We start from the raw sequence: 26,119 nt of genomic DNA on the forward strand, positions 1-26,119 counted from the left end.
CCTGCGCAGCCGCAGCCCACAGGGAGGGGCGGCGTCCTGCTCTTGTGGCCAGGTGCTTTTCTGTCAATTTTTATGGAATGCAAAAGGAGTTTTTTGTTTTATTTTGTTTTTTTGTAAAGCTTAAAAAAAAAAATAAATCTACATCTTATACTTGAGCCTCCATACTTTAAAAAAATGAAAAGAACAAAAAAATAAATAAAAAGAAACTGGGACACAGCACCGGCCTTGTGTTGTCTCTCGCTGACCTCACTCTCCTTGCATGCGTGGCCTCAGCCAGCTGGGGGGGGCCATTAGGGTGGGGGACCTGGCAGTGCAGTGACTGAAGTCAAGTGGGGAGCTGGAGGGCCAGGCACTGCACTGAGCGCTTCCCCTGCCCACCTGCGGGCCCGCATGTGAGGGCCCCGCGTGCATCAGGTGGGGGGAAGTCCCTGCCCCTCCCTGCTCCCCCAGAAGCACTGCAGTACCCGCCAGGTGTGCCGGGTGGCTGGAGCTCGCTTCAGGCTCCTGAAGTCCACGTACTGCCCTTTGTCAGAGGCCGGGTCAGGTATTAAACTGATAAAACATTTGACGCGTGGCCAGCATGTAACGTCCAGGTCACAGCACAGACTGTAGCCATCAACCCCCTCTGGGGGTGCTGCGTCCATCCACGTGTCCTTCACAGCAGAAACCTGAAGAAAGATGCCTCAGAGCTGGGCTTTCTCGCTGAACCAGGTTTCAGAGCTCCTGCCACACCCTTCCCTGCTGTCCCACCCACCTCCCTGGGCTTGCCTGCTATAAATAAAGTAGGATATAGTTAGCCCTGGCCCTGGCATAAGGACCCCAGCTCCTCATCCTGGCGGCTTATTGCAGCAACACATGGGATGCAGGGTAGTGTAGGACAGAGAAACAGGCAGAGTAGGCTGGGGACGGCTGGCTCCTCCTGGAGCACTTACCTAGAGTTCCCTCCCAGCGCTGCACAATGCAAGCAGAACGAGAGAAGCCTCTCACTCCGTTCCTTTTGGTACCCAGGAGGCTTAGCTGCTCTTGCCACAAAGTAAATAATAATAATAACTGAGATGATGGATCACATAAGTACTGGTGGAATACGTGATGGGGAGCAATGGGGAGGGGAGCCCTGGCCTCTGGCACTGCAGCGTGGGCGTGGGTGAGATTAAGCACCGCGAGCCTTTCCTCCCAGGTCCCTGGGAGCACACTAGAGCCTCGCAGGCTCGCTTTAGCACAGCACACACGAGGCACAACCTGTGAGCTTTTGCCTATGTAGGTGTGCAGTCCTGCCTGTGATCAGAAAGAACGGGACACACAATGGGCCTGATCTTGCTCTGCCTGCTAGAGTCTTCACAGGCCACCGCTGCTGGTTTTCTGATGCTGAGTGATGTCAGAGAGATGGGGACAGTGGGCCCTGACATGGGTCTTAGACGAGGGACAGGGCTGGAAATGCAGCTCAGTCATAGAGTACTTGCCTAGCACGCACAAAAGTCCCAAATTCAATTCCCGGTATCTGCCCCCAAAATAAAAAAGTCACAGGACAAGGGGCAGCAAGGAGCAAATGGCCAAAGACAAGAGCCTGTAGTGTGGCTCAGGGCCATCTAGTAGCCTTCTGTCATGACCTGGCTACTCCTTTTTTTTGTTTTCTTGGCAGAACCGGGGATTGAACTCAGGCCCTTATGCTTGCCAGGGAAGCCCTTATTCTAGCGAGCCATCTCCCAGGCTCCTGGACCCAGCTACTCCCTGTTCCTTTGCAGCAGCTGTCAGGACCCTGGGCACATCCTCAGGAGGGACAGGAGGCTAAGAAAAAGGCACAGGGAAGCTGGGGTTGGAGATGGCGATAGCCCTCTGGCTCCGTGGGCTGCAGGTGACAGGCTGCTGGGGCTTGGCAGCAGTGCAGCATGTCAACACCTCATGGACTCACTAGGGGCCTCCTGGAGGTGTTCCTGGTGCCAACAAACAACATCAGGTAGCCATGGGGACAGAGCGAGGCCAAGAACCAGGAGCCTGCACAGGACTGTCTGGCACCCTGGAGCTGTCCATGCTCTGTGCCCCTAGATGGAGGCGGCTCGGTGGATCATCAGAGCTGTCTTCCCACTGCCAAATCAGCTTCTGTGGCCCTTCCTATAGGGATGGTCTTCTGGGTCCCTAGGTTCCTTGTCTTCAACACCTCCCTGGTCATTCTGCTTATTCCCTAGGCAGCTGGTTGCCTCCGAGAGTGCAGGCCCTGCCACCGCAGCATGGCACAGGCCTCAGGGACCTGCTGCTCTTCTCTCTCTCTTTTTTTTTTTAAAGTATTGTTTTAATATTTATTTATTTTTATTTATTACATTTATTTATTGTGTGTGTGTGGCCAGCTCAGCCCACCAGGGGGCGGGTCTGGCTGGCATGTGGTGCTGGGGATCGAACCGCGGTCCCTGTGCTTTGCCAAGCTTGTTTCAAGTAGGTGCTTTAGACCACTGAGCCATCTCTCCAGCCCCTGCTCTTCTCTTTTGGTGCCCCATCACCTCCATACAATATCGATGTGACACCCCCTTGGTGGTCCTTCGTCCCTGGAGGGACACTGCCAGGCCAGTGCAGATGGCCACCCCAGTCCTTCACAGAGCTGCTGCATCCTCACTACTGCCTGGGCCGCCTTGGTTCCAGACCCACCGCCTCCCGCTTCCCTTCTGCGATCAGCCTGCAGCTGGCACTGCTTCCTGGGCAGCTTGCTTAGTACATGACACCAGAGATGCCCGCTGGTGATCAGTGAGCCCAAAAGACACCAAGGACCAGCCAGCCGGTCACCATGCCCCAGCATGGCCCAGAACCCTCACAGCCCAAAGCAGCAGGCAGGGCTTCTCCCTGCTCATCAGATCCATAGGGGGACAACCAGGGGTGCAGCCTCCGTCTGCTCCACCCCACAGCCAGGATCTGCCTGCCCCACCACAACCAGCTGCTGTCTGTCCCTGCCATGGAGGCTCCTGGTACCCACCTCTGAATTCCAAAAAGCTGTTGCAATTTTCTCCTTTCTGCGGGAGAAGGTGGTGGTTGTGTTTTAGTCCTAAGGGTTGAAACCAGGGCCTATGCAGGCTAAGTATACACTGCACCCCAAGCTACATGCCCAGCCCCTGTGATTTTTTTCAGCATCTGTAACAGTCTGAAAACTCAGTAAGTATATGCTTCATCCCTATTATATAGTCTTTTCTTTTTCTGTATTTAGTGCAGTCTACAGGGTCTCACTACACAGATCAGACTTGTAGTGATTCTCCTGTTTTCAGTCTCCCAAGTGCTGGGATTACAGGTACGTGCCACCATGCCCAGTCTCAATCACTGTCTCAGCATGGCCCATGGGTGGGGCCAGCATGGCAGGCTGGGCTTCAAACCTCCAACCCCTGCGTCTGCCTAAGCAGGCACTTTAATCTGCTGAGCTATCTGGCTGGCCCTGAGCCCCATTATAAATTGTATAAATACTATAAATATTACATAAGTGGAAGTTAAAACACCCCTTTTTCTCCACTTAAGGTTGATAAATGCAAGAAATTACATTACTCACACGTCGTCATGTAGTCACTTCCCTCAAAACTTACCCACATAGCTACAAATTTTTTTTTTTTTAATTTTTATTTATTTTGGGGGGGGCAGCTCAGCCCACCAGGAGGCGGGGCTGGCTGGCATGTGGTGCTGGGGGATTGAACCGCGGTCCACGTGTTTTGCTGAGCTTGTTCTAAGTAGGTGCTTTAGACCACTGAGCCATCTCACCAGCCCCGCTACAAATATTTTGAATGAGAGCCATTGTTGCAGGTTTTTTGTTTTGGTAAAATAGAACCTCAATACGCTGCCCAGGCTCACCTCAAATTCTTGGGCTCAATGGATCTTCCTGCCTCAGCCTCCTAAGTAGCTGGGCCTACAAGGGCGTGCCACTGTGCCTGGCCTTGTTGCAGATTTTGCAATCCACTTTGTGTCCCTTTAGGAAGCTCATGACCCGTTATATAGACAGCTAGGGGTGGGGGGTGTTATTTTTGCCACAGGGTCTCACTCTGTAGTTCAGGCTGGTCTTGAATTCACTATGTAGCCCAGAATGGGCTGACTTGAAATGATCCTCCTGCCTCAGCTTCCCAAGGGCTGGGATCACAGGCATGCACCACCACCCCTGGCTTAAATAGCTCTTTAAAACAAACTGGCTAGCGCCGATTTGTTTTGTACTTTGGTTATAATTTGTACCTCCCTGTTATGGTTTCTGTCCAGATGTACCCCTCCCTCAAGCCGTATGTAGTCCTAAATGCAGGCTTCTACAGTTCGTGATTAATTCATTGCCTAGTGCTGGGATTATGGGTGGGAGTGCCACACCTACCCTAGGGTGGGCAGCCTGTGTACAATACAGAAAGTCTTGAGCTCCTCCCCTTTTGCTCTAGTTGCTTTTGCTGTCTTCCACCACCCAGAAGTATCGCCCCTGCGCCATATCACCCTGCCTTGGACACAGTCCATTGTGGACTGAAAACTCGACAAACTGTAAGCTAAACAAACCTTTCTGCCCTTAATTCTGGGTGGCAAGTATTCTGTCTCAACAACAAAAGAAAAGATAGTCCCCTTCTTGTATGTCACTTCTTGTATGTCACTTAACCTTTAAAAAAAAATTTAAAATTTAGTCTTTTGGGGGGCAGGGTTTGAGACAGCATCTTGCTATGTAGTTCAGATAGGCCTTGAACTATGTAGCCTAGGCTGGCCTCAAACTCCAGCTAATCCTCCTGCCTCAGCCTCCTGGGTGCTAGAATTCTGACTACATCTTCCATTTTTACTTTCTGCTTCCACGAACATCACTGTCTCTACCTCTTTTTTTTTATTATTTATGTGTGTGCGCGTGTGTGTGTATGTGTGTGTGTATGTGTGTGGCCAGCTCAGCCCACCAGGGGGTGGGGCTGGCTGGCATGTGGTGCTGGAGGATTGAACCGCGGTCCCTGTGCTTTGCTAAGCTTGTTCTAAGTAGGTGCTTTAGACCACTGAGCCATCTCACCAGCCCCTCTACCTCTTTTGTGAAACTCTAATTTGGGTAGGTGTTCCATAAATGCTCTGCAGGGTGAACTGGCTTAAGCACATCTGTACGCTGTTTATCCCGTTGAGCCGTCTAGGAAAGGAAACCCTGACTTCTCTAGCACCTCACTGGCTACAGGGTCCTCCATTGCCAGTTACTTTGCACTGGATACGAAAGTGAATGCAATCTGTGCTTATATTCTCGTTACAATTCTGTCTTAGTTACTTTTTACTCCTTGCTGGGACAAATACCCTACACTCAAAATGAAGGAAAGGTTTATTTAGCTCACAGTTACTGGAGGTTCAGTCCATATTCCGCTGGCTCCAAGGCAAACAACAGCAGTTCATGAGGCAGAGAACAATGAAGAGCAGAGGAGGAGCAGCTGCGGTGGCATCCATGAGGCCTCTCTCTCCCTTCTGCGCTGACTGCGAAGACCAGCGCTCCACAGTGAAGATTGGAGCTCCTCCAAAGTGACTCTGCTACGAAGGTCCAGCTCCTCCAAAGACTGAGACTTCTCCACCGAAGCAGGGCGGGGCGGCAGGAAACCAGGCAGGGCGGCTTCCTGCCTTTCTCAATTCCTGGGCCCTGCCCACCTGCGGGGCGAGGCCCCCACGCTGAGATCTGCTGCAGCTGAGTCAGCCAAGTTGACACAATGTATCAACTAACACACCTTAGCTTCCCATGGTGCCTCGGTTTACAAACAATTTGTTCCACAAGTCTAGGGAAGTCATGTGAGCAAGATGGCTGTAACTGTGTTTATCACCTGATGTGGCATTTGCAAACAGAAGCAAATTCTGCCAAACGTTTCTGTTTTTGAACTGAATTGTTCACAAACCAAGATATTACTGTACTTACTAGCTCAATTTTTTAATCTCTTATTTGGTACATGGTCTCGCTACGCAGCTCAGACCCATAGTGATGCTCCTGCCTCAGCCTCCTCAGTGCTGGGATTACAGGCATGTGCTGGTTTTGGTGACTGGCTCAGCGAGGGACTGGCACAGCATGCGGTAGCGGGGATGGAATCCAGGTCCTTGTGCTTGCCAAGCAGGCACTTTTACAGCCAAGCTATCTCCCCGGCCCTTACCTTGCTATTTTTACAGAGCTTTATGGAGTATAAGTCATATGCCATGCACTTCAGCCATGTAACATACAGCTCGGTAGTTATGTGCTGGTTAGTGACAGCCCTGTCACCTATACTCAGGGACTTTAGACCTGCACTTGGGCCTCATGCTGCACAAAGAGCCCCCAGGTCTTCAGGTTGGGAAGGGTTTCACCCGGCCCCTGGTAGCTAGCACTGGAACAAGAATGCAAGGGTCAGCGTCTCGGGCATGTTTTGAGCATCTACTATGTCCTGCGGATACATGGCAAACAGGATGCACCATCTCTGTCCACAATGCTGGGGCTCAGGAATTGGACACAGTGGGAATGCCCGTCCTCAGGACTGTCCTGGAGCTGGGGGGCTAGATTAGTAGTCTTCAGCTGAACTAACCTATGGGCAAAGGTAACCCCAGCCACACACTCAGTTAATAGTGTTTCTGCAGGACTCAGGACGTAGGTGCATCCTAGTAGCCATGAAGAAAGCCCTGTCAGATGGGAATAGGGATGGAAAGAGGAGCGAGCTGAGAATTCACCTTCATTCAACAGGGGGGCAACTAAAGGCCCTGGTGGCTCAGCTGTGGCTTCGAAACATTTCCTGGTGTAAGAAATAACCAATGAGGGGCTGGCCCGATGGCCCGATAGCTCAGAGGATTAAAGCGCCTGCTTAGGCAGAGCGCAGCGGCTGGGGATCGATCCCCGGGGCGCACCGAGATGGTGATTGAGATGGCATGGTCACATGCGCCTGTAATCCAGCACTTGGGAGGCTGAAAACAGGAGAATCACTACGAGTCTGACATATGTAGTGAGACCCTGTAGACCCTGTCCTAGATACAGGAAGGAAGGAAGGAAGGAAGGAAGGAAGGAAGGAAGGAAGGAAGGAAAAGAAAGAAAGAAAGAAAGAAAGAAAGAAAGAAAGAAAGAAAGAAAGACAGACAGACAGAAAGAAAGACAGACAGACAGACCCAATGGGGCCAGGGCTCAGGTGCAGACGACCGGGCTGCAGGGCCCATCCCTTCTGCTCACTGGGAAATGAATGTCACAGCCATCAGCCAGCCTGCAGCCTAAGCTGAGCCAGAAGCTGGAGGATGTGTGCCAAACAGCTGGCACCCCTGGCTGGCCACCTAGTCCCTTAAGCCTGCTTTCCCATCTGCACAGTGGCCATCACGACTCCACCCAGCAGAGGGAGCCACGGAGATGAAGCCCAGCCAGGCCCAGCAAGTGTGCCAGGGATCCCTGCTGCGTGGGACACCAGTGCTTAGCAGACCTGCCAGATGAGGCGAGGCGGCTGGCCCTGCCTGCATCGATGCACCCGAGCTGCAGATCCCACTGCCCTCCTTGTCTCAGCCAGAGGAACTTACCCAACAGAACTGTTCTGCCCATGGGTGCTGCCATGAACCCTGTCCCCGTGACCTGGCTGTCCCTCAGGAAGGCTTTTTGCAAGCAGCCTTCTGCATGGCTCTGTCCCCAACGGGGCCTCCTGGGCAGGTCAAGTGTACTCATTCCTGCAGCACGTTCCTCCTTCTGGTCACACAGCCCTTGGCTCCGGCCATCACGTCTAGCCTGTCGCCGCCTCCAGGAAGGCATCCACCCTCCAGGGAGAACTGGCTATTCCTCATCTCCAAATGAAAAAAATCATAGTCAACGCTGAACCCCAATTATATGCCAGACTCTCACACTGTGGGGCTAAACCTCCCGCCATACCACCCTTGAGCCACACCTGCTTCTCCCTGCATAGCCAGGCACAGCGAGCCCACTATGGTGTCACTCTTACTTGGGACCTGTGACAGACAGGACCCAGAGATGACAGTGAAAGAACCCGGGGATGCTGGGAGGCTGGGCGAGGGTACAGGCAGATATGGTCTCCAGCCTCATCCCAGCCTGCCTCCACCCCACCCCCTACCCCTGGGTTCCATCTACCACTGTCTCCTGGAAAAGCACAGTCCCCAGCACCCAAGCACAGAGCAGCAGTCAGGCCCCACTGGAAGGTATGTTTACTAGGTCACATCAGTCCTTGTGACAGTCCTGGGCAGTTTCACCGTGGTGCAACCCGGAGGAGGACACAGGCAGAATGAGGTAGGTGGGCAGAGGGGCGCTGTAATCAGAGCAGCTGCCTTTGACCTGGAGGTGTCCACTCAGTGGGCCAGTTCAGAGCTGTCTTGCTTTTGGAAGAGTCAGTCCAGGTGGCAGGATCAGAGGCCTTGGGGAGGTAGGACAGCTGGACAGGAGCTGCAGGCCTGGGGCGGCGGCAATGTCACTACCCACACCTGTCCCTCTGGGCATGGTACTGGAGGTCCCTGCTTCGAGGCTCATTCTGGCGCTGGTCAGCTGGGCAGGAGGGGCTCACGCTCGGGGGAGGCAGCCTCGGTGGCATTCCTGTACATCAGGAACTGGATGGAGATCTGAGGGCCAGGTTAAGGTCCAAGGGAGCAGCCTGAGTCGGGTCTGCCTGGGGGCGCTGGGGCAGTGCCTCCCGCTTCCCTCCCCTCCTGCAGGTGGAACACCAGCCAGGACCCTGGCTCCTGCTGTGCCCCACCGAGCCATACCCCATTCCTCTTCAAGCTCTTGCCCCAGACCCTGGCCCAGGACCCGCGCTGCCACCCTGCCGCCCTCCACCCTTCAGCACGACTCTCCTCTCTCATTATAGCCCTGGGACTCAGCAAGCATTTCTAAGGGCCACGTTTACTTTCTCCCCAGATAACGTCCTGTGCACCCTTTAGCGAACATCTACTGAGCGCTCACTGAGGGCTGGGTCGGGTGGACAGCGTTCAGAAACATCATGTGCCATCACTGCCCAGGGAGGTAGCTCACATGAAGTTATAGAAGCACAGAGAAGTTGAGCATTTGCTGAGTAACACAGCTAGGAAGCAGAGGAGGCAGGATTTGAACCTAGGATGTTCTGACTTTAACTGGCGTGTGACTACTCCATGTGCCAGCTTTCATTCCCATAGCCTGAACGGGCTGCCTCTTGCGTTCCTCAGGGCCTTTGCACAAGCCAGGCCTGGAACTTCGTCCTTTGCCTGACCAAAAACTTCCTGCAGGCCACAGTTTTAAATGATACTTGCAGAAGCTTTTGTTTACGTTCTAAAACAGGACAATCCCACAGTAATGCACTCTCGTGGCTTATCCCTGCTGCACTTGGTGTCAACGCAAGGATAAATCATGTGTCCTGTAAGACTGTGCAGTGGGCTGTGTCTCTGGGCCAGGGTGATTCTGTTTTTGATCACTGATGGGCCCAGTGGCTGGCCAGGTGCTTGTCCCATGGGAGGTGTACACTCTTTGGATGGATGGATGGATGGATGGATGGATAGATGGATGAATGGATGGATAGATGGATGCACAGATGGATGGATGGGTGGATGGATGGGTGGGTGGGTGGGTGGATGGATGGATGAATGCATGGATGGATGGATGGATACACGGATAGGTACATGGACTGACAGATGGGTAGATGGGAGGCTGGATGGGCAAGTGGGTGGGTGGGTGAATGGGAGTACGGATGTATGGATGGGAAGTTGGATGGAAGGATGAACAGCTGGACAGATATATGGATGAGATGGATGGATGGCTAGCGTGGTAGTGAATGCTGTGCTATGCTTAGGCAGAAACCGCCAGCCTACCCTGCCCCACCTGTCCTGCACCCACAGAAGGATACAATGGTATCGAGCAGCAGCACACCGAGGCTGCCCACGAGCCAGGGCAGGTGGTGCAGCACATAGCTGCCCTCACTCTGACCCAGCTCAGGGTTTTTGAGCAGCACGCTCAGCCCGTACAGTGCGTTTCCCAGCATCACCAATGCAAACAGCGAATAGGAGATTCCCTGGGTGGACTTCCGCAGAAACTGGGGGGGAAGGAGGTGGGGGTCGGAGACTTCAGAGGGGACTCCTGTCATTCTGGATTGTAACTGCTCACACATCCACTGGGCCCCCCCACTGTACATACTCTGAGCTGATACACAGACCAGCCCCAGCAGACCACTTCTGATGACCTGTGGTCCCCACTTGACCACTCCTCTCGGGCTTCCCCAGGCCCCACAGAGACCATGGCGGCCAGCCTCACAATGCTCTGCTCTCCAGCTCAGCAGATTCCCACTGCCCAGCAAGCCTCCCCAACCCAAGTTCCCCTCCGTTCCTCTCCTCTCCCGTCCCCTCCCTCCCTTCCCACCTCTAAGCCCTGGGATGTTCCTTCTCATCTGACCTCTGGGTCCTGGGACACACACAGCTCTCATGTGCCCCTCCGAGGCAAGGATCTATCTCCTGTCCCATTTTCCAGGGGCAAAAAATGAGGCTCAGAGAGGTAAATTAACTTGCCACACCAGCACTGAGGGAGGTGCCAGCTCTTGTGGACAAAGCCTCCTGCGTGCCACTCCTGAACCCAGAGGCCTGAGCCACGGGCTGCTCCTCTTCCACCCGGCCCCGTCCATGCAGGGGCCCCAAGCTCACGTTGGTGCGGATCTGCGGCAGCCGAGAGAGCAGGTACAGCACAGCGGACACTGAGCCAACGACAAAGCCGATGATCTCCTGCTTCGTGAAGGGCTAGAAGGACAGAAGCGGGTGCTGAGAGCCTCATGGGGACCCAAAGGGTGACCGTCTTCCACCAAACACCCACAAGACCTACAGGGAGACCCCTGAGGGAGAGCCAGCCCCCACCACTGACCCGCTCCCAGCCAGCTCACACCTCACCTTATTGCCTGGCTCCACAGACAGGAGCACCCGCCCCTGGAAGACTTTCTGCGGGGCAGCCACAGAGCCAGTGCTGCTCAGCAGTGGTGTGATGCACACGGTCCCCAAGATGAACAAGAGCATAGAATTGATGGGGGCAGACACTGGACATGAGGCAGAAGAGAAGCCAAGATTCCATATCTGGGCCCACCAGAAAGACTGGGAGTGGCATTCCAGTCATGCCCCCCAGCAGCTGTGTGACCTTGGACAAGTGACCTAACCCCTCTGAGCTTTAAGTCCTCAGGTGTGGAATGAATTTATCAATAGTATCCTTCTCCCAGCACTGCAAAGGTGAAACAATATGGACAGGAGGGTCTGGAAGAGGAAATGCCAATGAGCCACAGCTCCCTCTGAGGCCTCCCTGTGTCTTGTTCAACCTTGAACTGACCTTGTCTACTGCCCCTCCTGAAGCTTGGAGGACAGTGGCCACTGTGCACTTGTCCACCCTGCCTAGCTCCAAGCCCAGGGTCAGACCCAGAGGAGGCGCTGAGCACATTCACTGAATGGTAGCAGCGTGACCGGAAGCTCCCTGTGGTCTGGGCCGGACACACTCAGGGCCTTCCATCCTCCCTGTGGTCTGGGCCGGATACACTCTGGGCCTTCCATCCTCTATCTTGACCCATTAACTCCTGCTCTTAGATAACGCCTTCCAAGGCCTGGTTCATCACTCAGCAATGGGAAACCCACTTCCTCACAAAATCTAGGCCCCCCCCGGCTGCCAGTAGGGGGCCTGCTCCAGAGCAGCCGCACTCACACTCACACAGAGAGGGGCGCTTCTTGAACTTGTAGTGGAAGTAGAGTGTCAGCATCACCAGGTCGGCCAGGACGTAGTACACAGCCGTGTAGGTCTGCGGAAGAAAAGAGCCCCAGACTGAGGCCGGTGCTGCAGTCTCTGTTTACCTCTGAGCCTGCTTCCTCAGCTGGGAGGAGGGATGGATCACCGTGGCTAAGGCCCGGAGATGCCTAGGGGTCCATGGCTGGGGCTACCAGTCAGGACGTCGCAGTCCCACTGTGGAAGACAGTACCTATTGGACGGATTCTCAGCTACGCCTGGCCACGGGAGAATGACATGGACTTCCAAGGAAAAAAGTCATTTCCTCCTCAAGGGGCCTGTATCCTGACAACTTGTCAACCCAACGGGTTGTAGCCCCTCAGAAGCAAAAGACCCCAGTGGTTGAAGGTGCTCACATTGGAGATGGGGAATCTGAGGCTTAGAGAGGTGCCGGGACTTGCCCACTGCACACCAGGAGCAGAGCTTCTCTAAGCGGATGGACTGATGGGTCAGGATTCTGAGGCCGGGGCCTCTCCTCCTGTCGCCTGCTTCTGATGCCTCTGCCACCTCTTCTGCACCCTGCCCAGGGCCACCCACCTGCAGGGGCAGCTGGTCCGCAAGGAAGGAACCAAGGAGGTTGCAGGAGTCTCCACCAATCCAGCCCAGGAGGAACCACACCGACAGGGCTTGGTCCATGTTGCCCATCTTGCAGGCCTTGATGTACTGGCTGTGAAGAGGAACTAGACATGAGCGCAGGGGCTCCGGGCTGTGAGGCCACCTTCCCTCGGAGGGCTAACAAGGAAACGTCTCCCATAAACTTCAAAACAACTTGGCTGGATCCTTCTCAGTGGCAGAGTCTGCATGACCTTTCTTTGCTCTTTGCCCCATGGGAATCCCTTCCAGCCTCATGACTATAGCCACAAGATTCTGAGCCTCATTCAATTCTCCTCCGCCATGCCCTAGGGTGCCAGAGGGCACTCAGGGTCCATATGGGATCAGAAGGTTGGTGTCAGGCCCTGAGATCCACCTCATAGGTTCCCTGATTCCTTTGTTCTGTTTCATTTTTTCAGTGCTGGGGACAGAACCCAGGGCCCCAGCATCTTACCCATGCTGGGCAAGCGCTCTACTTCCCCAGTCCCTCTGAATTTCTGAATAAGATGAAGGGGTGTGGAGATCAGGGTGTGAGTGGTGCAGCAGCCCACAGCTCATACCCTGCCCTATCTCTAGGATCAGTTGATGATGAGACAAGATAGGCCAAACCACAGAGGGCAACAGAGAAAGTGGGGTGGGGAACCTGTAACTCAGTAAAAAGAGTTCCGGTATTTTGGTTCCCTGGATGTTTTCCCAAAAGTCTTTCTGGACCTGTGGCCAGGTGGAGGTTCGAGGTCATAGTTCAGCATGAACCAATGCTGCTGGGGCCACTGGGTGTCAGGTACAGTGCAGAGCCTTGGTGCATACTGGCTCCTTAGTCTTCCCAGTGCCCCTCGGGGATGTCATGATCCTCCCCTCTGGGGACAGAGGAGAACGGGTCACACAGCTCAGATTGTCCTGGCCAAGCTTCTGGTCTTGTGCTTGACCATTATACACACTCCATTTACCGTTCACTTTTCTTTCTTTGCAGTACTAGAGACCAAACCCAGGGCCTCCTGAATGCTAGCCAAGAGTTCTGCCACTGAGTTACACCCCAGCTCCACAAAGTTCCTTTTGACCGCCTGTGTGTGAGTACCCGTGAAGATTCAGACAGAAAAAGGAGGGAAGGAGCAAAGGTAGGGAGGCGGGAAGGGAGGGGAGGTTGCCTGAGGGTGTAGCTCAGAGGTAGAGAGCCTGCTTTGTATGTGAGGCTCTCAGCAACAAAAAGAAAAACGCAGCACCAAAAAGAGAAAGAAACTAAACAGCACCTCCTTCCACCCACCCTTCAGGCCTAAAACCAGGACAGCTGGGCCCTAACTCTGGTTCTTCCAGCCTGGTCCCTCCTCCGTCTCCTGCCTGGCCCTCACTCTCTCCGCCTTCTGACCCATCCTTGTTCCCCAGAGTCATCCATCCTCCCTCTTTCCAGTCTTGCGGGGCATAGTGATGCACGCCTATAAGCCTAGCACTTGGGAGGCTGAGGCAGGAGGATTGCATGAGTTCAAAGCCAGCCTGGGCTACACAGTGAGACTGTCTCAAAAACAAAAAAATTCCAGTCTTATCAAAACCTATTAAGACCTCCTTGATAACATGTGCCCAGGCAAGGGCCCAGGTCTGAGGCTATGCCCACTGGGAGTTGCTTTCCCTTCCTCCAAGCTCAACAACAGATGCCTGCAGCTCCCTCCTTGGCCCACACACCTCCTCTTCATCTTTCACTTTCAGGAAACCGTTCCTCCCCAGAACTTCCTCAGCGCCCAGTGATCTTCTTCCTCTTGGTAACACTAAGCAGCCTGACTCTCCTCTCGCTTCCAGTCCTTCTTTGTTGGCACTCTCAGATTCTCATTCAGCCCCCAACTTCTCTCCCTCCCTCCCCCCTAGTGATTGAACCCAGGTCCTACACACTACATAGAGCTCTGTCACCATCTCTGCCACTCCACATCCATAGACCATTTTTAATTTTCTATTTTGGGCCAGAGTCTTGCTAAATTTCCCAAGCTGGGCTTGAACCTGCAATCCTCCTGCTTCAGAATACAGGGATTATAGGCCCATGCCACCACACACAGCTGCTGCGGGTTGACACTCCTGACCCCTGTGCTGCTATGCAGTGTCTCTGTGCCCCTCCCTTATCAGCGTTTGGTATTGAGTGTTGTGGTCTCCACCACCAGACCATCCAAGCTTTGAGGACAGAGGCCGGGTCAGATGCAGCCCCACCCTCCCACTCCTTGCCTCCTCTTACCAACTGTGCAACCTACAGCACATCACGTAACCTCCCTGGGTTTCGGTTCCCTTCTCCGTACAATAGAAAAGGTTTGCTTTGAGGACCAAAAGAGGTAAAAACACATGCAGCACTCAGAGGTGAACCAGGTCCAGAGTGGACACTCAGCAAACCATTCTTTCAGCAATGCCCAGCATGAGACTCATGGGGCTCCACCCAGGCTCCTCCCAAGCCACTGTCCCACCCCCAGCACTGCCCTCGAGGGACACCCAGGCATGACTCACGGCAAGGTGGATGCAGCGAAGCAGAGAATGGAGATCAGGCCCAGGCTCACGCTAGCCTGATCCCAGCCGTCCTGGGCACACTCGTGAAACACATCCCATATCCACAGGACAGAGCCATTAGGGCAGCTGGAGAAGTTGCTGGCTCCCAGTTTCCTCCAGAGCATGGCTGCAGAGGGAGGGGCACGGCCCAGAGGGACCTCGCAGGAGGGAGGATGGGTGCTGGTACACTGCAAGGGCTCCTTCTACGGGGAGAAAGAGAGGAGGTCTTCTGTGGTGGGAGGTCCACCCCCTATTTACCTCCACCCAGCCCTAACCCAGCCCAATCACTCAGCCCTGACTGACCAAGCGCCAGGACCAGAGAAAGATAAAGACGCGGTCCTCGCCAATGGGAACACAGCAACCCTCCAGGAACACAGATCAAAGTAAGCACGTACAACCACAAGCACACAGAGGGAGCCCGGGGCCTGGAGTGCAGCGCACGAGCATCTGCACAAACACTGAGACTGAAGCCATTTCTTGTCATTACTGTTACTGTACATTACTCTGGGTGTGTAAAGCCAGGCCTGTTCAGTTCATGCTGCCCCGCACATCGGTCAGATAAGAATAAGGAGAAACTGATACCCTGAGGTTGCCCTAGCAGCTGAGATGCAAGTTGGGGTGCTTGAGTGCATGTTCCCCAGGAGCTCACATGGCCTGTGGGTCACCTCCCAAACCAGAATCCAGCTAAGTGCAGGGGCAGAAAGGAGATGGCTGTTCCCAGTACCCGGGGACCCTTGACAGACAGCAGAGCAGTCACCACTGTGTGACAATCTAGCAAAGGACAGAAGGAGACCCCACGGGAGCCATCTCCCTCAGTGATGGCTGCCACCAGCCTGACAGCCCAGTTCCTGACCAGCTCTGGGCCGAGTGTCTGGCACTCATTAATGCAGTCTGTCTCCCTCATTCCTGTTACACCCAGGAGGGACAAGACACCACAGCAGTGATGCACCCTGCCAGGGCCACCCTGCCAGGAAGTGACAGAGTCAAACCCAGGACCAAGAAGAGCAGGACTCCTGCTCACAGCCACCACACTCCACTGGGGACTGGCCTGGCTGCTCGGGTCTCCAGTGCTTCCTCTTTTCTCTCTGCTTCTTCACCCAGAAGGGGCTCCCTCTAGCACCTCTGTTCCTGTTTGTGTCTGGGAACCCCACTCCTCACCAAGCAATGCCCTGGCTAGACCCATGGGACTGCTGAGGTCGCAGTGACCAGGGAGCCTTCCGAGGGGAAAAGAAGCGAGTCAGCTCCTTTTCTCAGGAAGCTGTCTCAGCCCTAACGTGACCCACTGTGGGAGCTAGGGCCCAGGTCACTGTGTATGTGGCTTACTGTGGGATCACAAGGGCCAGCATAAGGTAGCAGAAAGCCTCTTCCTGGCTCTCAGCAGCCCTCCTTGATGACCACCGGCACAGCTGATGCTGGACGCATGCACCTGATGTCTTGTCACTGGCAGCTGCGAGGACACCCTAAACTGACACACGGCCCAGGTTAAGGACCGCACCTGTGCAACATCAAAGGCATCTCAAACCAAGTCCTTCAATACAAAAGTCCCTCCCACTGGACTGCCTCGCCCTCCTCTTACAGATTCTGAACATGCCACTGTAGTCATCCACATGTTTGTACACTGTCATCCTTACAACTCCCCCGCAGGATGGGAACCCTGTCCCCATTTTACAGATGTGGCTGAGCGGCTCTGGTAATTTAACCTGCTGGAGCCTCTCCATAAAATGGAGCTAATGACACTCCAGCCTTGGGTGGCTGCACTGACAAAACGCACATAAAACTCTCAGCCCAGTGTCTGACTGCATATGTGGTAGTGACTGCTGTGAGGAAAGTCCAGTATCTGGGCCACTCTGGGGCCCCTCCTTCCCCCCCTTTGGCCACCTCAGGAACGGTAAGTTCTTAAAGGATTTCAAAGTACACCACGTACTTTGAGAAATGCTGTGCTGGAAAATGCCTCTCCATCCACATCTAACCCCTCTTCCCAACCCTAGGCAAAACCACTGAGGCATTTCCCACCAGCGCACATGTGGCTCGAGGGCACATTCCTTGAGAGGAGGCCCCATGGCATCCAGAGATTTGCCCTTCTACCTCTACCTCCTGCCCCACGCGTGCACCTGCACACACCGTCTCATTCACCTAGAGGTGTCCTTCTCCCCACAGGTCCTGTTAAAGAGATACTATGACCCAGTTCTAAACTGGCCCTCTCCAAGGGGCCTTACAGAAGCGGGCTGTACAAAAAACCTGCCCCCTCCTCTCCTTCCCTGGGCTGCACCCCTGAAGAGGGCTTTTTAAAATTCCTCAGCAACCATTTTAATATCCACCTCTCCCCTCACCCTGGGTATTCACTTCCCGGTCTCAGCACCTGGTGGGCTCGCCAGCACAAGGTATTCAGTAAAAGTTCAGAAAATGTTGAGACAGAGAACAGCTGGAGGGAAGAAAAGTGAAAGAAGAGAAAAAGTGAAAAGAGGGGAAGAAATTTAGAGGAAAGGGAAAGAAGGAGAAAACTGCGCTCAGAGAGCCTAGGATTAAGAAGGAAATCTAATCCATCTGTCTAGCTGCTGGTCCAGGGCAGGTCATGGGGCCTTCAAGTTCTCATCCCTAACTTGGGGTAATAATGCAAGGCCTCACCTCTTAGGTTAAATGGGGTAACCCAGGGCATGCAATTACAGTGGTGCCCCCCCCCCACTGGGCCAACACACAGTAATACCAAAGAAACTAAGGCAGCTCCTGCTATAATTCCCCTCCACACTCCTCAGGGCTTGGGGCACACAGTAGTCTTTGGTGAGTGTTGAATGGACAAGCCCTGTGACCCTGACTCTGGCCTGTCCTCACATTCCTAAGCCCACACTGGCCCTGCACCCATGGCACCATGCCCTGAGCCTTGCAGGGGCACACCTGGGCGAATGTGGCGAGGCAGCGTCCCTGCTTAGGGATCCCACCTGCTCCAGACCTCCGGCCCTGGCCCGCGGCCAGTTTGGAGGGATAATGACAGGGCAGCCGCTGGGCCAGCACCCTCGCTCGGTCCGCCACAGGAAAACAAAGCCACAAGGAGCCATCGACCACAGAAGTAGGTGACAGACCTGGACCCCAACCCTACCCAGGCTGGCCTGGAGGCCGTGCTCGCCATCCCCAAGGTGGCGAAGGCCCCCGTCCCGACGAGCTGCCCCAAGCAAGCCCCGCGCCTCCTCCCGGGATCTCGCGCCTTTGGAGGGTACAGAAGCCGGGGACGGTGCAGGGGCGGGGAGAGGGTGTTGGAAAACGTGGCAGGAAGCGTCAAGAGTCCCGACCCCAAGCCCGGAGACCGGCCGCCAGCCCCTAAGCCATCTCACCACGTCAGGATCCGCCGCGGGACCCGGCTTCTGGGTTAGGTCCTCGGAGTCAGCTGACCCAACGCCGCCACCCCGCCCTGGGAGCCGCGCGGCTCCGCCTCTCATGCCGCGCACTTGGCAGACGGTCCCTGGAGGCGTCCCTTAGCTCACAGGGTGTGTGCGCCGGAGAGCCCGGCGCGCCTTTGTCCTGGCTCCCTAACCTCCTCCGAGCTCCGCCCCGCGAGCGTGGGCGGGGCCAAAGTGGACCCTTGCGCAGGCGCAGTCCTGATGCTGCGCTCGGTGTCTCGGGCTGTGGATCGCGCTGCAGTCCGCTCAGCGCGAAGTTCTCGGCCGGCCCAGTGTCGCACCGTCGTCATGTCCCGGCCACCGCCGCCAGGGACCACCGGGGGCACTCCGGTTCAGCCCGCCACGGTGCTGGGCACCATGGAAATGGGGCGCCGCATGGACGCGTCCGCCAGCGCCGCGTCCGTGCGCGCCTTCCAGGAGCGCGGCCACACGGAGCTGGACACGGCCTTCATGTATAGCGACGGCCAGTCGGAGAGCATCCTGGGCGGCCTGGGGCTCGGGCTGGGCGGCGCAGATTGCAGAGGTACCGGCCTCCCTGACCTCCCTGTCTCCGCACCTGTCTCAGAGCCCTCATCTCACCCGAGCTTGTTCTGACTCACACCTCTTTCCCGAGCTTGCAGCACCTGCCAGGTGCCCGTTACCGGTCTCCTCACCCAGGCTCTGCGCCTCTCCACTACTCCCTGACCACTCATGCACTCTCTGAGCACTCTGTCCCATCCCAGACTTTGTTCCGTGCATTTGGCAGTGCTTCTGGGTCTCGTGGAGACCTATGGGAATGCCAAGGGCCCACTGGGAAGTAGGGGGTGGGTGTAGGTTGCAAGCCCTTTGCCTCAGGGTGCCTAGCACACAGTGAAGCCTCCTCTTTGCCAACCTGAGGTTCCTTGATCCACAACTTGGACAGATAAAATTGTATCTTTCCAGACAGCACTTGCTACTTCAACAGTGGCATCCCGGTGATAATAAACATTCTGCTTCTGAATTGATTTTTTGTCTCCAAGCCTTTCCTGCTTTCTTTGAGGCTCTGGAGCTCAAGGGGCCAGAGTCCGCAGATCACACCCGAGGTAAAGTTTACACCAAGGCGGGGGGCAGTGGAGGACTAGCTGTGGACTTCTCTCCCGTATCCCACGTGATTGAGGACACCTCAAAACCCATCCACTGATCAGTCCAGATAGCTGGGATTCTTTGCAGGGGCAGGAACAGGGTTAACGCATTTCCAAGCTTCCTAGACGGCTGAACACTGCCAGTGCAGTGGCTGGCTGGCTGGCTGGGCATCCTTCCTGCGGTCTGGGGAGGGCGGAAGATCTCTAATTAACCTATTCAATATGCACCTAACTCAGACTGATCAATACCTTGAGCAGCTTCTGTCCTGGTCTCCTGCTTCCAGGCCTGCCCCCTTGAGTTCCTTCTTTACACTTCAGCCACAGCGAAGTTGCTGCCTAGTTTACACCTGACATAACCAGTGAGTGATCTAGTGTGTATCTATTCAGTGGAGTGGTATCTGAGAGTCTTTGGGATCAGAGCTGCACCCTCTTCCCAAGTCCCCTTTACAGACACAGAATTAGAACTGTGCAGCCTTGCATCTGTGATGTCTTTTCTTGTCTCTGTGACATTTTTGGCCCTTCCTTGTTGGCAGAGGCTGATTCCTAGGAGCTCAGATTGTGGTCCCCGCCTAGCCTAGTGATGGCAGATCTATTAGAGCTCTCACTGGGATACGAGTGCTGTAGGTTCACTGTGGTCTAGAGCAAGCCTTTCCTGGATATCAGGGTGGGCCTCGTGCCTCTCCTAGGGGCTCCTGTAGCACTGTATTCATTTCTCGGCTGCACTGTCAGGCAGTCTGTGGGCTCCTACAGGGCAGGAACCCAGTGTCTTCACTTCGTTCCTGCACAGTCTCTTGGGCAGGTTCTGGCACCATCAGCAGTTCGGTGACTAACGATGGTGATTGGAACAAAGATAAACATGGGAAACTTCAACTGAAAATATTGTTTAATCCCTGCGACTTCTCTGCGAGGACAGTTCAGTTATCGCTACCCCATTTTACAGATTAGGGAATTACGGCTCAGGGAATTTAGGTAATTTGCCAGGATCATGTGGCTAGCCAGTGAGTAGCTCTGATCCTCTTAACTGTTACATTCTCCCTCCAAGTGAAAATAGCCACGAAGGCCAACCCTTGGGATGGAAAGACACTGAAGCCTGACAGTCTGCGGTCCCAGCTGGAGACTTCACTGAAGCGGCTGCAGTGTCCCCGAGTGGACCTCTTCTACCTACATGCACCTGACCACGGCACCCCAGTGGAGGAGACACTGCGCGCCTGCCAGCAGCTACACCAGGAGGTAAGAGTGGGCGCCCATCTCCTCAGGCTCTCATGCTGACGCTACCAGGAGAGCAGAGGCACCGGGGCACCCAGAGCAGAGCTGAGGCGACCCCACTCCCGTGTCCCTTCCCCATCTCCCCTGCCTGACCCCCAGGCTGACCTGGTTCTGACCGGGCCTCTCCCTGCAGGGCAAGTTTGTGGAGCTTGGCCTCTCCAACTATGCCGCCTGGGAGGTGGCCGAGATCTGCACCCTGTGCAAGAAGAATGGCTGGATCCTGCCCACCGTGTACCAGGTGAGGGCTGCCGGGGTGCCAAGGCTGCTGTGGCTTTAGGCTCCAGGTCCCTGCTGATCCTGGATCTGTGATCGGTGCCTCAGAACGCACCTGTGTCCCTCCACAGCAGTCTGTCCCCTGCCCAAAGCCTGTGGGTGGCTCTCAGGTGGACTCAGTATGAGCCCCCATGTACCCAGGCTGAGCACCAGGCACCTGCTGGCTTCCTGCCTGCGTGTGCAGCTCAGTCTCCTCCTTCCACCGGCTCCCTGGAAGAGGAGCTGAAGTCTCCTTTAGATGGCTCTTCCTTGGGAAGCCCCTCCCCAAAGCCCTCTGATGCCTGAGATCTCAGTCTGTATATATCCTAAAGATACAATTATTTTTTTTAAAAAAAGAAAAGAGGCTCTTTCCCATCTTGCAAGATGGCAGGTGAGAAAACTAAGAAGCCAGACACTAAAGAAAAAATACCTGAAGCCAAGAAGGCTGCTGCCAGTGGTACTGGTAAAAAGGGTAAGGTGAGGGCAAAAAAGTCCAAAAAGGGGCAGCCCCACTGCAGCCGAAATCCTGTCCTGTTAGAGGACTTGGGAGATATTCCCAATCTGCTATGTATTCCATAAAGGCTTTGTACAAGAGAAAGTACACAGCTACTAAATCAAAGGTTGAGAAGAAAAAGAAGTAGAAAGTTCTTGCTGTGATCACAAAACCAGTCGGTGGTTACAAGAATGATACCCAGGCGGTTAAGCTTCAAAAAATGCCTAGATACTGCCCTACTGAAGATGTGCCCCAAAAGCTCTTGAGCCACGGCAAGAAACCCTTCAGTCAGCACGTGAGGAAACTTCGAGCTAGCATCACTCCCGGCACCATCTTGATCATCCTCACCGGGCGTCACAGAGGCAAGAGAGTGGACTTCCTGAAGCAGTTGGCCAGTGGCTTGCCACTTGTGACTGGGCCTCTCAACCTTAGTCATGTTCCTCTACGAAGAACACACCAGAAATTTGTCATTGCAACCTCTACAAAAATTGATATCAGCAAAGTGAAACTCCCCCAAACACCACACTGATGCTTATTTCAAGAAGAAGAAGCTGCAGAAACCCAGACACCAGGAGAGTGAGATCTTCAACACCAAGAAAGAGAGATACCAGATTTTAGAGCAGCGCAAGGTGGATCAGATAGTGGTGGACTCACAGATTTTAGCAAAAATCAAAGCTGTTCCTCAGCTCCAGGGCTACCTGTGATCCGTTTTTGCTCTTACAAATGTAATTTATCCTCATAAATTAGTATTCTGAATTTCTTACTAAGAACCTAATTAAATAACTGATACATGGGCCAGGGAGATGGCTCAGTGGAATAAGCACTTCCCTGGCAAGCACAAGGGCCTGAGTTCAATCCCTGGTTCTGCCAAAAAAAAATTAAAAAAAAAAAAGTGCAAATAGTCCAATAACTGATACATTTTTAAAAAGAGAAAGGGGCCAGGGAGATGGCTCAGTAGAATGAGCACTTGCCTGGCAAGCGCATGGGTCTGAGTTTGATCCCCAGTTCCACAGAAAGGGGGAGGGGAGGAAGGAAAGAAAGAAAAAGGTCAGGTATGGTGGTACATGCCTTTAATCTCAGCACTCTAAGAGGCTGATGCAGGAATATTGTAAGTTTGAGCCCAGCCTGGGCAATTTACTGGTTCAGTGAGACCCTGTCTCACAATGAAAACTTTAAAAGGTCTAGGGGTATGGTGCAGTACAGAGCCTCTGGGTTCAATCACTAGGACTGAAAAAAGGACTGAAGAAGGACTGGAGGGAAAGAAGAGAGGCAGGCTGGGTCCCCTCCCTTGACACACTCACCTTCTCCAACTGGCCCCTCTCCCCACAGGGCATGTACAACGCCACCACCAGGCAGGTGGAAACAGAGCTCTTCCCCTGCCTCAAGCACTTTGGATTGAGGTTCTACGCCTACAACCCTTTGGCTGGTATGGCTCCTATGGGGGCAAGCCCTTCTGGAATGGGTGGGCATTGCTGGCTGTGTTGTCTGTGCCTACTTCTGTCCCTGTGGATACCCAGCCCAAACCACAGGAAGCAGTCAGAGTTCGGCAAGAGCTGGGTTACGTCCCTATCTCTCCTTGGTTCCTCTCCCTCCCCATGTCCAGAACTGGAGAATCTGGCAACCTCTGAGAGCGGCCTGGGCCAGCATCTGACCACAGCCTTCCTGCAGGGGGCCTGCTGACTGGCAGGTACAAATATGAGGACAAGGATGGAAAACAGCCCGTGGGCCGCTTCTTTGGAAATAGCTGGGCGGAGACCTATAGGAATCGGTGAGCCTGGGCTGCCTGCATCAGGAGGGGTGGGCCGGGAAGTCCTCTTTATCTGAAGTGAAGTTGCAGGCTGCTTTCCTGGGGGTGAAATCTCCATTGCTACTTGTACCTACCTCTCTGGATTCCTGTAAGGATTGGAAAGCTCCCAGATTTCTTATTTTCTTGGGACCTGTGTGAAGAAATTAGGAAGCCAGGGTCCTGTGGTCTTCCAGCCATAGCTGTGTCCTGAGAAGTCACCTGTGGAGAAGGAAGGAAAGAACTCTGGAGGGATGGAGGGAGGCACAGGGGACCTGGGGCTGCATCTTGCCTCCTAGCTGCTTTGTTCCTGTAGGTACAGAGGAGCAGGGGCAGGAGTCTGAGAATAAAGATGTTGCCAACATCTGCTCAGGGTCAGCAGCCTGGGCTATTGTAATGTTGCATACAGCAGAACAGCCAGTGCTGGAGGGGACACTGCAGGACATGGATAGGAGCAGCTGTGCTGCTTGGCACTTTGCCTGTGGCCTCCAGGGTACTGACCCCATGCTACCTGGCCACCTGCTCAGGTTCTGGAAGGAGCACCACTTCAAGGCCATCGCCCTGGTGGAGAAGGCCCTGCAGGCTGCCTATGGCACCAGCGCCCCCAGCATGACCTCGGCCGCCCTGCGCTGGATGTACCACCACTCCCAGCTGCAGGTAACCTGGCCGGCCCTGGAATGATCTTTAGATGATTTCTTTTTTTTTTTTAAATTAATTAATTTATTTATTTATTTATTTTGTGTAGGTGACTGGATCAGTGTGTGTGTGTGTGTGTGTGGCCTGCTCAGCCCACCAGGGGGCGGGGCTGGCTGGCATGTGGTGCTGGGGGATTGAACCGCGGTCCCTGTACCTTGCTTGGCTTAGCTCGTTCTGAGTAGGCGCTCCAGACCACCGAGCCATCTCACCAGCCCCTTTAGATGATTTCTAAAGACTGTTTTCTGTTCCTTTCTGAAATGTCTCCTTCCTGTTTATTGTTTTCTGCTGTCATCCATGTGCCAGGCATTATAAATTTCACAAGCATGATTTCATTATTACTTAGACCGTAAAAGATATGGTTTCTCCAGTTTTATTGACAAGGAGCTGGACTTCCTATAGCTAATAACAAGGTAGAAATTTATTTATTTATTTATTTATTTATTTATTTATTTATTTTGAAGTACTTGGAATCGAACTCAGGACCCTGTGCTTGCCAGGCAAGCACTTCTTCTACTGAGTTATCTCCCTGGCCCCAGGGAAGACGTTTCAATGCAGGTTTAGCTGCAAAGCCCATCAGCCCCACTGCTCTGGATGGAGCTGGGGTTCCTTCTCTCTTGGGCTCAGATCTTCCTGGTGAAAACTTCTCCCCCTCTAGGCATAAGCAGCTCACAGTGTAGATATTGTAGATGTTCCATGGTGTCTACGTGATTTAGGTAATTTTCCTCTTCCCAGTCACACTGAAAACAAAAGATTTGAGTCTCAGGAGAGCTTAAGTCACCAAGGACTTTACCTGGCTCTTGGGTGGCAGAACTCACCTGGCTCTGAGTAGATGAACAGGGAAGAGACGATAGGGTACTGAAGTGTGGGAGTCAGAGGTTCCTTCAGTTCTTACCAGGTGCTCAGGAGATAAATACACAGATTCTGAGTCCTGGCAGGGACGGGGAGGGAAGGGTGTGACTGGAGCCACTGGGCAGCACAAGTATGCTCCAGTGTGGCTTGTCACCTTGCAGGGAGCCTCTGGGGATGCAGTCATCCTGGGCATGTCCAGCCTGGAGCAGCTGCAGCAGAACCTGGCCGCTGTGGAGGAAGGACCCCTGGAGCCGGCTGTGGTGGAGGCCTTTGAGCAAGGCTGGCACCTGGTTGCCCACGAGTGTCCCAATTACTTCCGCTAGACCTGGTGTGACTCCAGGTGCCACAGGCGCCCCCTCTGTCCCCTCATGGATTCTCTCACCCTAGCCACTTTGCCTTAAGCTGCCTCAGCGTGCTGTCTCCCCATGGCCTCAATCATGCAGCCTTTTCTAGATTCCTGCCCTGCTCCCTGCCACCCTGACACCATGGAGACGCTGGGGCTGAGCCCTCCAGGAGTCTCAATAAAGCAGTCCTCGCCCAGCTGCAGCCCTGGCCTGGAGAAACACCGGCTCTCTTGTCTCCTGTCACTGCCTCTTGCCACCCTGCCAGGGTGAGGGGGATCTCTGAGAAAGGGTGGAGCCGTGAGCTGGGGTCTCCAGGGGGCAGAGGTTGTGGGACAGGCTCAGGGCACCTTGGCCTTGCAAAGGTCTCCTGGGTCCTTGTCCTGAGCCCCGCCTGACCTCTCTGTCTCCTACTCGGAGGGGGAAGGTGGGCCAGGCACCTGGAGTTGCTTTCCTCTCATTCAGGATTATAGTGCCAAATACTTAGAAATGGGCCAATTTGGGCACAAATTACCACACACTTCTCAGAATGCAGTGGACTTACTTTGTTTTTGAGAAAAGGTCCTGCTGTGTTCCCCAGTCTGGCCTCAGGTTTGTAGCAGTTCTCCTGCTACAGCCTCCCGAAGGACTGACATTGCAGGCATGGACCCCCACACCTGCTTTACTTTTCTCTGTCCTGTCCTGTCTTTTCCTTTCGCCTCATTTCATTTCATTTCTTTCCCTTTTCCGTTCTTTTTTTGAGATGAAGTCCTGCCATTTTTCCCAGGCTGGCTTCAAAGGCCAGAGCTCAAGCGATCCTCCTGGATCAGCCTTCCAAGTAGCTGAGACCACAGTTGAAATGGTCACACCCAGATTGTAGAACTTTTTTTTTTTTCCCCATAATTTTATTGAGAAACAAATAGCAATGAGACAGTTTCAAATCAAACTGGTAGGACAGTTCCAATAATTAACACACTGCATACTCTCCTAGTGGTTATTTCTGTACAAGATGCGGACATGATATCCTATTTACAAACAGCATTAGAACAAATCCCTCTATTCATTAAGAGAATGTAACTATATATGTATCCTAACCACTTTGAATACACAGATACAAAATGGACATTCATCTGTATCCCTTTTTCTGTCCAGCTCTGTCATTTGAATATTATAGGTATGTGAACTCAGCAAAATAGTCCAAGATTCCAGTAGTCCATAA

The 26,119-nt window shown here is 54.0% G+C and overlaps 2 protein-coding genes across 9 annotated transcripts in view; one reads left to right on the forward strand and one right to left on the reverse strand.

Moving 5' to 3' along the window:
- Window positions 1-8,068: 8,068 nt before the first annotated feature.
- On the reverse strand, window positions 8,069-19,120 carry Pqlc2 (PQ loop repeat containing 2). Of its 4 annotated transcripts, none has more exons than XM_023722465.1 (8): window positions 18,721-19,120; window positions 14,711-14,952; window positions 12,182-12,311; window positions 11,573-11,660; window positions 10,774-10,916; window positions 10,534-10,626; window positions 9,747-9,932; window positions 8,069-8,493 (listed from the first exon to the last, which is right to left on the reverse strand). In XM_023722465.1, exons 1-8 carry the CDS (start codon window positions 18,877-18,879, stop codon window positions 8,416-8,418), a joined length of 1,119 nt encoding a protein of 372 aa, XP_023578233.1. In that variant the 5' UTR covers window positions 18,880-19,120; the 3' UTR covers window positions 8,069-8,415. The 4 variants fall into 4 exon arrangements, with proteins under 4 accessions (XP_023578233.1, XP_023578234.1, XP_023578235.1 ...); XM_023722466.1 differs by lacking the exon at window positions 18,721-19,120 and adding an exon at window positions 18,076-18,233; XM_023722467.1 differs by lacking the exon at window positions 18,721-19,120 and adding an exon at window positions 17,871-17,884.
- Akr7a2 (aldo-keto reductase family 7 member A2) overlaps window positions 18,320-26,119 on the forward strand; it is a 38,989-nt gene continuing 31,189 nt past the window's right edge. For 2 of the 5 annotated variants that reach the window (XM_023722461.1, XM_023722464.1), the window contains exons 1-3: window positions 18,320-18,664; window positions 20,284-20,471; window positions 20,641-20,745. In XM_023722461.1, coding sequence (XP_023578229.1) covers window positions 18,343-18,664; window positions 20,284-20,471; window positions 20,641-20,745 — 615 coding nt within the window. In that variant the 5' untranslated portion in view covers window positions 18,320-18,342. Of the gene's footprint in view, window positions 18,665-20,283; window positions 20,472-20,640; window positions 20,746-22,581; window positions 22,679-22,920; window positions 23,021-23,562; window positions 23,693-24,741; window positions 25,144-26,119 lie in introns of those variants that run through there. The other 3 variants (XM_004637664.2, XM_004637665.2, XM_023722463.1) reach the window with 3 other exon arrangements.

This window comes from Octodon degus, unplaced genomic scaffold, assembly GCF_000260255.1.
Source record: "Octodon degus isolate 3935 unplaced genomic scaffold, OctDeg1.0 scaffold00092, whole genome shotgun sequence".
Lineage (NCBI taxonomy): Eukaryota > Metazoa > Chordata > Mammalia > Rodentia > Octodontidae > Octodon > Octodon degus.